Here is a 15,831-nt window from a genome sequence, read left to right on the forward strand (position 1 = left end):
TTGACTACATGTCCATGTATCTGTTCACTATCGAAGCATTATGAAAAAGCAAAGAAAACATTAGAAATACATGTAAATTTTAGCACAGTTAGACGATGGCCTAAGATAAAATGCTCTTTAGAATACAGGCCAATTAGAGACTTCAAGCCAAAATAATGCATTGTAGATAAGCAGGATTGGGTAATCATGAGATATTGGTGACATAACTTGAGGATATAGAATTGAAATTGATGAAGAAATGACATAGTTAAGCATTTTTTGTGAGAATAAATTTCATATAAATAAAGCATACATAATTTTCTAGTTAAAATTTCTAAACTCTGTGTAGAACCTTGGTGAACCTCATGTAGCTCTCAGATGGAACAAAAATAATCAAAATCAATCAACAGATAAATAAGCATTTTATGTGATTTTTTGAAAATAAGCATAAATTAGCATATTTAAAGAGTTTCAAAATTCTGTGTAGAAGTTTTGAATCCCCCACCTAATGCTATCATATAAAGCAAACAGAATAGACCAGTTTGTAGTTACTTCATGGGCAATTTTGGTCTAATGACCTTTCATTTCTTTCATCATGATGGGCAGATTTCAAAGCAAGATATTACGTAAGCTTGCCTTACATAGCAGGATGAAGAAATTGAATAGACCAGGTGACTAGAATAGCACACCCATGAACACTTAATGAAGGTATTGTACCCTTTTTACACAGGATTTTCTTAACCCAGGACTATCGCTAACCCCGTACTATCCTTAACCCCGTACTATCCTTAACCGTGTACTATTTTTTTTCCTCTTCACACATGCCAAATTGTTATTGCTAACCCCGGATAAGGAATGCTTGCTTTTCACACACGAAACTCGCTAACCCCGGACTAGTGGTTTTTGTTGATCATTCGTAGTACAAGTACTTCACTCGTACACTTTTTACACACGCTACAATTTCCTTAACCCCGTACTATAGGTGGGGCCAAATTGCCATTTAGCCCCACCTATAGTACGGGGTTAAGCTTAGCCCACTTTCGTTTTACACTAGCGATATTAACCCCGTACTATCGCTCTTAGCACCGCAATTGGTGGGATAACCCTGCTTTTTTGCAGGGCCAAATAATCCCGTACTATAGGTGGGGTTAGCCCACTTTGCAAAAATGCTGTGTAAAAAGAAAGTGGGCTAAGCTTAACCCTGTACTATAGGTGGGGCTAAATGGCAATTTAGCCCCACCTATAGTACAGGGTTAAGGAAATTTTAGCCTGTGTAAAAAGGGTGTAAGTTGCATTCCTACTATGAATGCATATCTTAGCATGTTGCACAATGTACTTGACAAACTGTGAAATACCAGTCGTTCGTGGAAGCATTGTTGTTTTTTGTGGATGTAAATGAAAACGACAATTCAAAAGAATATATGAATAATCAAGACATCAAAGTTGGTGCTTATCTCATTAGATTTTAAAGCACCATGTCACTTTAGTACAAATGACCTTCTTCTGATCATGCGTAGAATCTTTTGATCATGCGCAGAAAGGAACTACGAACTGGCTTATTGAAATCAGATTTGAAGTGACGAAGAAGAAGCATTCTGAAAATCAGTCAACAAATAAAGAAGAGGCATTTTCTGTTATTTATGATTTTCGCATAAATTAACAAAAATGATTTTCTACTCCAAATTTTTAAATTCTGTGTAGGAATTTGGTGATCCTCATGAAGCTCTACCAGATGGAAGCAAAATATTCAAAATTGGTCAACAAATAAAGAAGCATTTTTTTGAGAATTTTGAAAAATGCACATAAATTAATTTTGCATAAATTAGCATAAAAATTGTTCTAATCAAAATTTCAAAGTTCTGTGTAGAAGTTTGGTGACCCTCATGAAGCTCTTCCAGATGGAAGCAAAAAATTAAAAAATTGGTCAACAAATAAAGAAGCATTTTGTGTGAATTTTGAAAAATGCGCATAAATTAGCATATTTAATGGATTTCAAAATTATGTCTAGAAGTTTTGAATCCCCCACTTAGTGCTATCATATAGAGCAAACAGAATTGAAATTGCGAAAAAGAAGCATTTTGAAATTGTGAACGGACGACAGACACCGGACATCATGCCACAGCATAAGCTCATCTGGCCCTTCGGGCCGGATGAGCTAAAAATGGGAGAATCTGATGTGACACTGATAAATCGATGTTACATCATAAACGTCTAAATGACATTTTTTAATGCGCTAGGCTGTAACTTTTCAGAATAATTCATTTCTTTGATGAGTATCATATAGAATTAAGAAATGAAAATCATGTCATAGTTTTAATGACACGTAATAAGTGTTAACTACTACTGCATCTCAACCTGGTGAAATGACCCCTAATACTTCATGATGGATACCTACCTTACTGATCTTGTGCTTCCATTGGTACATCTTCTCCTTCTTCTTCATCAGCCTCTTCTCCATCTTGTTGTTCTTCTTTGTTCTCTACTGGTGCTTCATAAGCCTTTTCACTCGGTGTCACAACAATCCCATCCCACACAGACATCTGAGAGGCTATACCTGTAACCAAACAGCAGCATGGAGGTTATGATTTTTAATACTATGGTCAAGCTCTTGTGAAACTAGGTAAAGACCTAGGACAAGGCAGCCCCCCGGGGGGGGCACTCAGTATATAATGCATAGTGGGTATGTGCCGCGGAGGGGACCCCCATTTTCACACTCAAATTTCCGTTCCAAGGCATAGCATTTTTGCCTTGTTGAGAAAAAGAACAAAGAAAGCCGCTCCAAGGCATAGCATTTTCTTCTTATCGAGAAAAGAGAAGAGAGAAATCCGCTCCAAAGCATCGCATATTTTTCGTTACGCCGCTCCGATCGCATTGAATGAGCTGCAATTTTGGTGAAAAGCGGCCGCAGAGCTCCCCGGCGGAGGCCGCGCTAGCTGCATCATGCACGCATGACCGTTCCATAGGGATGCATACGCACTCACACGCTGGCGATCCGTTCCAAGGACCCCCGTTTTCACAAACTTTTGTCGTTCCGAAGCCCGTTCCGAGGACCCTCCTTTTTACAATAAGCCCGCTCCAAGGCCTCCGTTTTTTGTCTCGCCCGCGGCACACCCCCACCACTTTTTTGGTCGAGTGCCCCCCCCGGGGGCAGCCCAGAGGGTATTACAAACTTCTTTCAAATCAACAAATACCAGACTTGGCATGAGCATATAACTGATGTAATAATTGATACAAAAACTATTTAATACTGCACTGAACACATTGCTTCTCCCAATATGAATGGATATTGGGAAAACCGAGAATTAATAACGGATCATGCTAGTTGTACCCTGAATTTTTTGGTGGTCAAAGACCTATGCTTTCCATCTGCATTGTATGTACATTTGAAAATCAAAGAGAATCTCACAAACATCTCAGAAATGTTCTTTTTCTTTTATCATTGTCATCATCTCGATCTTCATCATCAAAATAATCTTAACCCCCTCTATTATCATGATTCATCATAGTTGTTACTAGACCCGAGTCCAACTGGGCAGTCCACCGGTGCCCACCCGAGGCCATCGTACACCGGTGCAACTTCTTTCAGACCGGTGGACTACTGAAATTTAAAAAAAAAATAATTTAATGTCACAAAGACTACATTACTATCAATAACTTTTTTTCTTTTTCTTTTTTACTATCAATAACTTATCAGGCCTTTCTTTCCTTATCAATATTGATACTATGTGAAAAATGTGCATGTCTAGATTATAGATCTACACTATGAAATAAAGGCCTGAGTGGTTGAAATTCATATATATACCGGTACTTCTTTATTTTGGCGGTGCACCGGTCTCCACCGAAAAATCCTGGGCAGTCACCGGTAAAACCCCTGGAATGACTCGGGCCTAATTGTTACACATTAATCATGATGATCTGCCAAGAATATTCCCTGAAAGAAAATCACTGCACTTTCAAAAGGTGTAAAATAAACTTGAATTTCACCAGACTCTGCTGCTCTAGAGCTCTAATACCACAGAGCGACGTGTGAAGCCAAAACAAGCTCAAACGAAGAAGTCCAAAAATGGACTAAAAAATACACGAAAACTCGCGGAAGTGTGCTAAACCTAGACTCAGATTGATATACATGTAACAGCAAAATGAGTCATTAATAATAACTTCTTGACTCGGTTAAGACGCAAAGTGAAAAGAGGAAGTGACGTAGCCGTGATTGATTAACTGGGCGTAATACTCAGGTCAGGGAGATGGGTCATTGTGCAAGGAATTTTGTGTGTTATTGTCTTCTGTTTGTCATTCATGTGGATGAATAGCAATATTAGTTAAAGGAAAGTCAATGCGGGGTAGAGATGTCGGGGAAAAAGTTCGAGGGCATATTTTGGAGACACAAAAATGAAAGTTAGCGAGAAATAAAACTATTTGATTGTTTGATATAATTTTTTTCGGTATAGAATGATATAATCTGTTTGGATAAGTCCTGAAAATTTTCGAATTTCGCTGACATACATCGAAAATATGAGCAAGTGAATTTTCCATAAGAAAATGAACACTGTCTCAACGTGCGCAGACGCAGTTGAAAATTCAAAACAAATCGGGCGTTATCACCCAGTTAATTTCATCCTTCTGCTTGGCCTCTTCTGTTTAGACATGTTTCCTTATCCATTATTTCATTATTGGCACAATTGGCATTATTCTGTCCTTTATTCAATGCTAATTGCATAGCCCAAATACTACCTTTAAAATCACCTAGAATTAGAATTAGAAAGATGAAGACCTTTAACAGTCCATCTTTTATGCTTTTCACACTGCACTTTTTGTCCTAAATTGGTGGGGCTAAGGGGGGGGGGTCTTAGCCCCACCAATTTCCCGGGGTTAAGCTTAGCCCACTCGTTTTCACACTACGTTTTAGCAAAGTGGGCTAGCACTGTAAATAGTACGGTATTATCTGGCCCTGCAAAGAGCAGGGTTAGCCAGCTTATATGCTTTTCACATTGCATTTCCTTAACCCCATACTATCCTTAACCCCGGACTATCCTTAACCCCATACTATCTTTTTTTCGATTCACACTGTCTTTCTTAACCCAATACTTTCTTTTTTTTCGATTCACACTGTCTTTCTTAACCCCATACTATCTGCTCAACAGTGATTAATGCCTTAACCATGGACTATCCCTCAGCTCATGAATACTGATGATTTTACCATACAGAGCATGATTAACGTGCAATTCGACTTCTGTGATGGTTAATGCTTAGCCCCACTTTCCTTAGCCCTGTTTCGTTTTCACACTGCATCTCTTAGCACCGCAATTGTGGTGCTAGCACCACAATAAGCCAGCTAACCCTTCTTTCTTGCAGGGCCAGATAGTACCGTGCTAGCCCACTTTGCTAAAAAGGAAAGTCAATGCGGGGAAGAGATGTCGGGGAAAAAGTTCGAGGGCATATTTTGGAGACACAAAAATGAAAGTTAGCGAGAAATAAAACTATTTGTTTGTTTGATATAATTTGTTTGATATAATTTTCACACTGCATCTCTTAGCACCGCAATTGTGGTGCTAGCACCACAATAAGCCGGCTAACCCTTCTTTTTTGCAGGGCCAGATAGTACCGTACTATTTACCGTGCTAGCCCACTTTGCTAAAACGTAGTGTGAAAACGAAGTGGGCTAAGCTTAACCCCGGGAGGACAAAAAGTGCAGTGTGAAAAGCATATTATTGTGGTGCTAGCACCACAATTTCGGTGCTAAGAGATGCAGTGTGAAAACGAAACAGGGCTAAGGAAAGTGGGGCTAAGCATTAACCAATCACAGAAGTCGAATTTTACCTCTGAATGGTAAAATGTTCAGTATTCATGAGCTAAAGAAAAGTCCGAGGTTAAGGCATCAACCACAGTTGAGCAGATAGTATGGGGTTAAAGAGAAATTCCAGTAGTTGCAGTTAACACTGATTTCATGAGAAAGTCTGTAAAATAAGGCTAAATTGTCAGTATATCATCGAGGATCTAGATCTGGTACAGTTACATTAACTGAACTTTGTGAAATCTTGAAATCTACGCTGAAAAATGTTCACACCGAAGATCCCCAACACAGATAAGCGCACGTGGGACAATGTATAATTATTGCTTAGGGCGTCGGGCCCGACGCCCTACCCGATTCCTGTGCTTATTTGCTGATTTCTCAGCAATTACACAATTTCTTCCAGAATTCTTTGGCACATGCGTTTTATTTATACAAACAGACACTTTGGTGGTCATTTCATTGGATTCTGTACGAACTCATTTTGATATCGTTACCAAAACTAGCATTTACCTTTAAGAAAGACAGTGTGAATCGAAAAAAAAGATAGCATGGGGTTAAGAAAGACAGTAAGTGGTTTCAGACCGCATCGAAGTTCGTCAGTTCCAGGTATTCTCTGATCGGGAAATTTACCCCGATCAGAAAAAATTTCCCGATCAGAAAATACCAGGTATTTTGGTAATGTGAAAGCAAACTACGCGTAATTTCCCCGAAAGAAAATACCCGCTAAATAGTAGGTGCTTGGCGAAATTACGAGAACTTTCGCGGGGATTTTTCCTAGGTCGCAGGTATTTTGGCGATGTGAAAGCAAATTACGGGAACTTTTAGCCCAGCGTGTCGTTGGGCGCGGCGCCGTGGGTGGCTGCTGGGCTAGTGATTTTGAATCTCGCACCTTGCCTGCTTATCAGACCATACTATGCCCATGCTCGTAACTTCGGGAACTTATCCCGAAAGGGTATGTTTCAGGGCGGTGTGAATGCAGGAATAATTAATGGGTATTTTTCAGCCTAAAAAAGTTATCGTAATTTAACGGGGATTCTTGTGATCGAGGCGGTTTGAAACCACCTAGTGTGAATCGAAAAAAAGATAGTATGGGGTTAAGGATAGTCCGGGTTAAGGATAGTATGGGGTTTAAGGAAATGCAGTGTGAAAAGCATATTATCATACCATTCAAGGTGATCAGCCCACCTACCAAGGAGATAAAATCATGGATCGAGGATTAACAGATTGGGAAAGGGACAGGGAGAGGGAAGGAACATCTCCTTCATCTCTACATGGATAAACCCTTAAAGATAAATTTGGTGCCAGCCTCTAAGGAGACTCAGGCCGTGTATATGCTTCCACTTTTCAGGCCAGAATCAGCGTTTCCAAACGTGATTAGTCCAAAACACGGTTGCGTCCATGCTTACTTTCATTTAAACGCTGTTTCAAAACGCCGATCGTAAACTCACAAAAAGGTGCGTTTGTAAACGTCGTTTGACCAGAATCAGGCTTTCTGGGGAAGTATAAACAGAACCACGATCGTAAACGTGTTTAAATGACATCATTTGGTACATGCTTCCGGTGAGATGAAAATCCGCGGGCAAATACAGTCGTATTGCTTCTTGTTATCTCTACGTAAAAACAACAATCGGAAAAAACAACTTTCGAAAAAAGGCGCGCCCAATTTGACCTCGCTTTACGATGCGAAGCCAGCTGGAGATCATGATTTGCTCTGAAAAGTTAAGCATAAACAGCACTCCCAGAACCACGTTTACGATCGGCGTTTTGAATCGACGTTTGAAATCGCTGATTCTGTCCTCGCAATGGAAGCATAAACACACCCTCAGTTAACGAGAAGATGAAAGGAAAGAAACAAAGGGGTAAACTTCAGAAGCCAAAGCTTAGGACTTAAGTAGCTCTGATGAAATCAAATATCATCTGGGTAATACAACATGCAGGCAAATGGGTAAGCCGCGGCAATAAGACCGATTGAGGATAAATTGACTATTATTGCCTTACCTGACCCGAGCCTTATCGGCCTGAAAATCATCTCTAACAAAGAATACCATCATAGTACCTCATTCGAAGGACAAAACTTCTTTGTTTTTCCATTCAATTAGAGTAAACTACAGTATACTGATAATGATAAGTCGCAGAATAAAATATCAATTTAAAGTAAATGCATGGTATTATAGAGTGGGCCTCAAATAAAATGTAATGAGAGTATATAATCTGATACCCTTTTCATAAACCTATCCTCCAATTAGCCGCCTAAGAGTAATGCGGATAATTCAATAAAAATTGCGTTCATAAACTCCAAAAATAAGCCGCATTATTTTTACGAGCGCCCGTCCTGAAATAGGCGGATAATCGCCATGACAACTGGACACGCCCCCTCCGATGCGGTTGTGTTGGAAAAGGGTGACCTTGTGACCGCACCATGGCAATTATCTGCATTATTTGGAAATGCGTTCATAAACTCAAAATCTTATCCCGATGCCGCTATTATGCGGATAATAGCAGCATCAGAGTAATGCGGATAACTCTTGTCCTCCTCCAATTTTACGACCAAATTATGCTGCTATTAGCCGCCTAATTCATAGTAATTGGGTTTATGAAAGGAACTTGAGAGTACATGTACATAAGATACAGGAAGGTTGTCTTTCCAGAAAAAAACATCAAACAAACCACATATACAGGTGTCTGCAGGTGTCAATCAAGAGAAAATTGTGCTTTTGGAAAAATCTTTTTTAGGTACATGTAGGTACAGTACATGTTAATCACCACCAAACCAACTATCAGATCGTAAAAGTACTTTATTTTTAAAGTCCTGCAAAAGCGATTACCCAAAACAAATTTTTTTTTTTTTAATCATTTGTACAGCATGTCCCACAAAAAATGCTAAAGGTACTCTAAATGAGTCTATTGAATCTACTTTAATGTGAAAATAACCAAATCATATTGTATATAATTTGATAAACATAAACTAGCATTTATTTTATACAACAGGCTCAAATTTCATGTGATATGGTCGATATGAGCCTTCTTTCAGCAGTCATCAGAAAACCTCTCAATGTTGAATAAATACGTCCAATTTCACCTTCATTCACTCATTTTATTTCCTTTCAAAATGAAGGTTTAAAAGACTTGGCATGATGTCTTTGATTTAAAGTAACATCTTTAATCAAACATAAAAATTATACTAAACAATAACTACAAGGAAATGAAACATTTTTTAACCCATGGTTTCATCTTGATTTTTTTTAATTCTAGTTTGTTTTTACATTATTTACATGCATTCTTTTCATGAGCAAAAATATATTATGTGTAAAAAAGAAATGTTTAAATAAAACCCCAAAATGCTTCATCCATGTACTCTTGTCATAATTACTGTCGATTTTTTTCATAACTGGGGAAATTTACATGTTGAAAGATTCTTTCCAGAACTGTACTAAATTATGGCCTACATGTATACATGTAGGCAGCTAATCTACCTTCGAATTGATCCTGTCAAGGCGCTGACATGTCTGTGAACATTCAGCCAAGAGGATGACAGCTAAACTGACAATTTATGGGTGTAAAGGTACATGAATAAATAAAATCATGTTGTTATTTTAATATCATACCCATCTAGAGTGCCATAACATTTTTTGGGGGGGTTTGGATACGCTGTTTATCTACAGGAATGGTATTCCCTTGTAATATGAACAAACCTAATAAAAAATTAAACACATCAAAATGGAAGCAAACAAATCTGTCTGGGTATTGATACTTCAATTCTGGAATAAATGAATTCAAATACATTTAGTGCAGATAATCCAGACATGTTCATATTTGCTCAGATTTTAGTACTGAATGAGGCTTAATGAAACACTAATAAATGGTAGAATTACATGTAAGAGGATTAGGACATGGCTGAACGAAGGTTGCTTGATAATTGTTTTTATGAAATTGGTTATCTCACAATTAAATCATATTTTTGAGGTAAACCAAAACTATCAAATTATACCAGAGTATCACAATTGTCATTTTAACCTTCTAACCTTGACTTTGGTAATGAAGTTCTTGATTGGCATTACGTTTGATTTTGCGAAATGTTATCAGAAACATTTCCTGCCATAAATGAATCACCATAAATTCAATGCCAAAAAACAATGAATAGGTTAATGTATTTCTCTGTATGAAAATTATTAATTGCATATTGCTTGATGATTAAGTGAATCAACAAATCAAATAATTCATATTTTTCTAATTGTTTGAAATAGAAATCAGATCTATCATAAGCCCGGCAGCCACTGGGCAGCCCCAGACGATATCGCTCTTTCCCTTAAAATCATTGAATGCCAAACAGGATAGCAGCAACTACCATCTTTTATAAATGTCTTTTGGTCTACCGTGGCCTGAGCTTGAACTCCTGACCTCCCATTCGTGAGGACATTAATATCAAATATTTTTTGTAAATAATAATGAAGAATAAATTGATAAGTCATTATAAATGAAAAATAAATTGATAAGTCATTAATGAATAATGAAGTGCACAAGAAGATGAGAATGTATAGACTGATACTCTCTAAAAGGACAGAAAATAAAGGTTATCTAGAAAGTTACTTACTTTACAAGACATGTCTTCATCTTCATTACAGAAAATATTCATCCAAATAATACATTATTCTTAATATTATAACATCATAGCAAAAATGAACTTTACATAAGCCTTCCTAACTTCAGACGTTTTTATTAATTCTTCAAAATGAAAAGAAACTAGAATTTTAATTCATCATGAGGACGAATTAGGTGATCTGTCTCTGATTTTCATGATCATGAATACAATCACCATGTTAATTGAGATCAATACGATGCTCATATTGAAAACTAAACTTTTATTACGAAAAGAACATGTTGAATACTCTAAAAAAGAGGGAAATGAGGATATGTGAGTAGGTGTAGGCATACACATTGTACATGTTATAGGCCTATCAAAAACGATTTTAACCTACTTTATTGTGCGATATTTGAACTAATATACCTTGTAATGGTGATTAAGGAACATTTGCGAAATGTTGAAAAGAAAAAAAATTTATGTTCACTTTTGGGTTCGAACCCTCGACCTTAAGGATGCAAGTCTGGTGCCTTACCCATTGAGCTACACACTTCCCATAGACTTTACACATAAGCAAAACAAGAGGAGCTGAAATCCAACTTTGCAAGTGAGATACGGGCATGATCCCGGCATCTGATCGGAAAACGAAGACGACACTTCCGATAGCTTACAATCTCAGCTAGAACATACTCCAAGCTCAGAGAAACCAACCAATAGAAATGGAGATATGGCTCGCGAAATAGAGGAATGTAAAATCCAGTTTTGAGAAAAAGTCATTTCCCATAGAGATTGTACACAAAATGAGCGAAAATGACATGCCTCTATAACTTGCCATTTTTCAGGATGATACGATCCTTAAAATGTAAATATACCCATCACAATAGATGACCTTTTGACCTTGAACCTGCTTTATGCACATCACATGATAAGTCCCCATATCTGATGATATTTGAAGATAATTGATGATGTAGATTTGGAGATTTAGTACTAACAAGAAAAGGGCGGAAAAATAAAAATAAATAAATAAAAAAGAAAATTTGTACGAAATTAATAGTTGATCTGTCGATTGACAGATCACCTAATTATAACATTGGATCTTGCAATATGGCCTGTGTATATATATTGCCATACAGTACCTCTATTCGGGCTTCTGAAAGTACATGTAGTGACATGGCTAATAGCTAGTTCAGAAGAGATGCATGTACATGCAAATAAATGAAGCAATTATATGTACATGTAATTTGATACCCCTTTCATAAACCTATCCTCCAATTAGCCGCCTAAGAGTAATGCGGATAATTCAATAAAATTGCGTTCATAAACTCCGAAAATAATCCGCACTATTTTTACGAGCGCCCGTCCTTAAAAAGGAGGATAATCGTCATGGCAACCGCACACACACCCTCCGATGTGGTTGCATTGGAAAAGGGTGACCTTGTGACTGCTCCATGGCAATTATCCACACTACTTTCGAAATGTGTTCATAAAGTAAAATCTGGTCCCGATGCTATTATGCGGATAATAGCAGCATCAAAATAATGCGGATAACTCTGGTCCTCCTCCGATTTTACGACCAAATTATGCTGCTATTAGCTGCATAATTGGGTTTATGAAAGGGGTATCATTCAAGCATAACTGTCCCATCTCTTCTTGGAGAGCAAATTAGTCAATTAGTAAAATTGGTAATACCAAGTCCTAAATGGGACAAGATGCAGTAAGGTCAGATTGTTTCGTCACTGTTATTTAATGAGAAATTATGCACCCAAACGATTTCTTTGTGAAGTAAAATTGGACACATCTAAGCTTGAATAATACTTTCTCCGTAATAACCACCTTCTCTATATAGGCATTCAAAGTTATAATTTTAACTAGCCATTACCCATTGTTGACATCTAATTGACAATTATTACTGGAACACTTTATTTTTGGTTATCACTTTTATATGAATCAAACGTATAATACCCAAGGACTCTCCACAACAATTTGTTACAACAGGGAGCAACAAAGCTATTGATTCCGAGTCTCAATTTGAACAAGCGAATTTTTATGATAGATCATATTGGTTACTCTTTCTTAAATAAAATAAATATCATAATTCACTATCTTAGAATCGCTTATTACATGATGTATTAAACTGAGTGAAACATAATGAAAACCTGAAGCTCAATCTACATGTAGTTCATAAACTTTCAGTGTTATAATTTTCCTCAAAAGGGAAATATTTCAACTGAAGGATATCCTGATTTCTAAGGAAAATCAATTAGATTTTACAGGGAAGTTGAAGACTGAATGAACAAAACTGGCCAATGCAAAATGCTTGAGATTAATTATCATAATTTTACCAGCATCACTGGCAACAGTTTAACTGGAATTTCTTTATAATAAACTCATACTAAATAACATTGGCGAAGGAACAAAAGAAGAAACATCAGTATTTACCAAAAAGACCCAATGATCAAATTCTTTACACCTTGTAAAAAAGTTTTGAAAGTCCTGACACAATCCCATTTGCCTAAAGTCATTTTAAATTACTTGTGAGATGATGTTAAATGTTGTAAAATCAAGAATGTTCGTAAACCAGCTGAAGATCAAATTCAATAAGAAAAATATAAGCAGCCATTTGTTTCAAAGACAATATAATCAAACCTTGGTATGTGAAAGGTGCTGATAAAGTCTGAAACTAATACTTCAGTCACATTTGCCCTACAGAAGCCGTTCAGCAAGTCAAAAACAGCCATTTTAATTTTTTTGTACAAGTTAGCTACATATAGGGGGTTTGAATAAAATGGCTGCTTTCGACTCACCGTACAGCCGCAGTAGAGCAAATGTGACTGGCAATAAAGGATACATTAATGTATCATGACATGGCCAGGGGCTACAAATAATGATTAATCATTGGTAAGGTCTAATTCAGCAATGTTAATTTCCAGGACTTAAAAGTCATGACCTTATCACATTTTTTCCCAAATAAAGGACATAGTTCTTTCATGACCAAATGTATTCCTCTCTGTTGCTTTCAAAATTGGTTTTTCACAACACATGCAAGGGATCTGTCAAGAAAACATTACAGTATAATAAAAAGATCCTAGATGTTAATCTGCAAATATTTTGCAAAAATGGGGATTTTCAGTTATATGCTCTTGAAATATTGAGGTTTTATGGGGAGAAGAATCCAAATCTGAGGTTATTTTAGGGATGTAACCATGTATTACTGTTGAAATTTACAAATAGCAGCCATTTTCCAAGATGGCCACCTTAAAACACGCACTGTATTTTTTACTTACTTTACAGCTTGACCTAGCATATGAAAATAGCAGCCATTTCCTAAGATGGCCACCATACAACAAGCATTATATTAACTATTATACATGCAGATACCTTGTTTATCAGTTATTTTCCGGTTTCTATTGGACAAGGTGGAAGGATTGGGATAATGAACAATATTGGGGCTTTGACTGAATGAGGCAGTAATTGAAATATCAAGATTAAGTTGGATCTCTCTGTTCTTCTTATGTGTATGATGAGGCATATTAATCATTTCCAATCTATATCTCTGGAATGACTGTTTTGATGGTCATATATATGGTCTTTACATACATCGCTGTGATTATGCAATATGATCTAATTACTCCTTAAAACATCTCAGAGTAAACAGAAAGTACATAGAAAAGAAGTGAGACGTCTGTCCTCTTATTAATAGTTTGACTTTGACCAAACAATCCTTCTATCCTCCTGAAGTGATTAAAAATATCAAAATTGCTGTTAGTTTCAACAGCTTGATTATTTGCCTATCAGAGCAGCTAGACAGTTCAGTATTACCTCTGCTCTTAAAAAAGATGAAAGAAAAAGGCAAAATGCAAGGAGCATCTTAATAAGTCGTTGAGGAAAACACCTTGAAGAAGAGTGCTCAATATTAAAGATAAAGTGGATAATTCTTAGTATTGAGCGCCTTCAGCCTCGCATCAATAACCATGCACCTACGTCCGCAGGAAGGGCAGGATTCGTGCGAGAGTGCAAGAAATGTTCCGATTTGCGAACATGCTACATGAATGCCTTGGCACAATAAACACGGAATGCAATGCGATCAAGAAGGCCTAACCGAGACTCAACGTAGAAAATGGTAAGAGACAAAACCCTTAGAGAGACTCCAAAAATGCAGAAGTTTCCTTCTTGGAGGGCGCTTGGGACAAGAACCGGACGACATGTCTCTCAAGCTGGCTCATCATACTACCTGCAGTCATGGCTTGTTGAGCCAGCACGACTGTACTACACAGGGCCTGAATAAGGCGGGGGTAGGAGTCACCCCCGATCTGGCCTGGCAGCCAGTGAAACGCAGGTAACACTGGCAGCTTTCCTCTGCGTGGAAAGGCTTTTTACTCCTAGCAGATCACTATGGTGTGCTGGGACACGGGTAAATGCGGCCTATGAGGTGCCTGGTGAAACGAGCCAACACTGCTCTAGAGCACTATATAAATTAAATTCCTTAGCGTCCGAGTCTCCAAGCAAATGGGGCTCCACGGAAGCAGAAGGTAACAAGAGGCCTTGATTCTGGACAAGGATCCTTGAAAGCTCCCATACTGATTGCCAGGTTAGCTGGCGTCAATTCGCTGCCACCAGATTCAAGGTCAGATAAGGCACCTCGTCTTTTTCCCCTGGCCCGCGGTGCGGGTCTCATGGGGCATCAAGCCTAGTCGATTTTAATGCTGGGAAGAGAGCCTCGTTCCTTCCCGGGCCCAGTGACCCTACAGCTGGATGGTTGGGCAGACCTGGGGGAGATGTCGAGGATTCGGATCCCCCTCTGTTTAAGCCCCATCACGGAATCCTTGGCCATCAACTAGGGGGCACGTAAAAGTCTTCCAGAAGACAACATGGCTCCACCCCCTCCACCCCATCGCAAAGGACTCTTACGTTTGCCTACATACCGCTGCTTCAGAATAACACACGACTCGTCCACAGTGGTGAAGATGAGTCGCCTGTCTCCTGTAGATGAGTCGGAACTCTTCCTATCCTTGTTGTTTGAAAAGAACAAAAATAGGTAGGGAGTGAAACAAAGGGGGGATATCCATGGATCCCCAAGGTGCAGTAACAGAAAAGAGAATCAATCAATTTTGTTTTGTTCTACTTAATCAAATAATTAACTACTTATAAGGCAGACAAATGTTAATAATTAATACTAATTACTTAACCAAGTACAAGAGAAGCAAGGATTATGAATTGATTTAATTACATAATCCTTCAAGCTAGAAGAGGCAGAATTAATAACAATAAGAGCCTCTAAAAAGATTGAAATCAAGTCTAAAAAGCTATAAATGGGAGACAGAATAAAAAGAAGTCTGGCTGCAATCTAAAAAGGAATCATAGGAATGAATTGGCTGCGATCTGAAAACAAAGCAGAGGAAGGAATTCATGTTTTGAATGTTTATTATGTTTATTATGCCTTTCTTTGTTACCTGTTTGACCCACCTCTCACTAATTCTCTTGT

The 15,831-nt window shown here is 37.8% G+C and overlaps 1 protein-coding gene across 1 annotated transcript in view; it reads right to left on the reverse strand.

The window, feature by feature from the left end:
- Positions 1 to 2,342: 2,342 nt before the first annotated feature.
- Positions 2,343 to 15,831, reverse strand: part of LOC121410200 (interleukin enhancer-binding factor 2-like) — a 73,411-nt gene continuing 59,922 nt past the window's right edge. The window contains exon 12 of the mRNA XM_041602127.1: positions 2,343 to 2,533. Coding sequence (XP_041458061.1) covers positions 2,376 to 2,533 — 158 coding nt within the window. The 3' untranslated portion in view covers positions 2,343 to 2,375. The remainder of the gene's footprint in view (positions 2,534 to 15,831) is intronic.

This window comes from Lytechinus variegatus, chromosome 3 (genome assembly GCF_018143015.1).
Source record: "Lytechinus variegatus isolate NC3 chromosome 3, Lvar_3.0, whole genome shotgun sequence".
NCBI lineage: Eukaryota > Metazoa > Echinodermata > Echinoidea > Temnopleuroida > Toxopneustidae > Lytechinus > Lytechinus variegatus.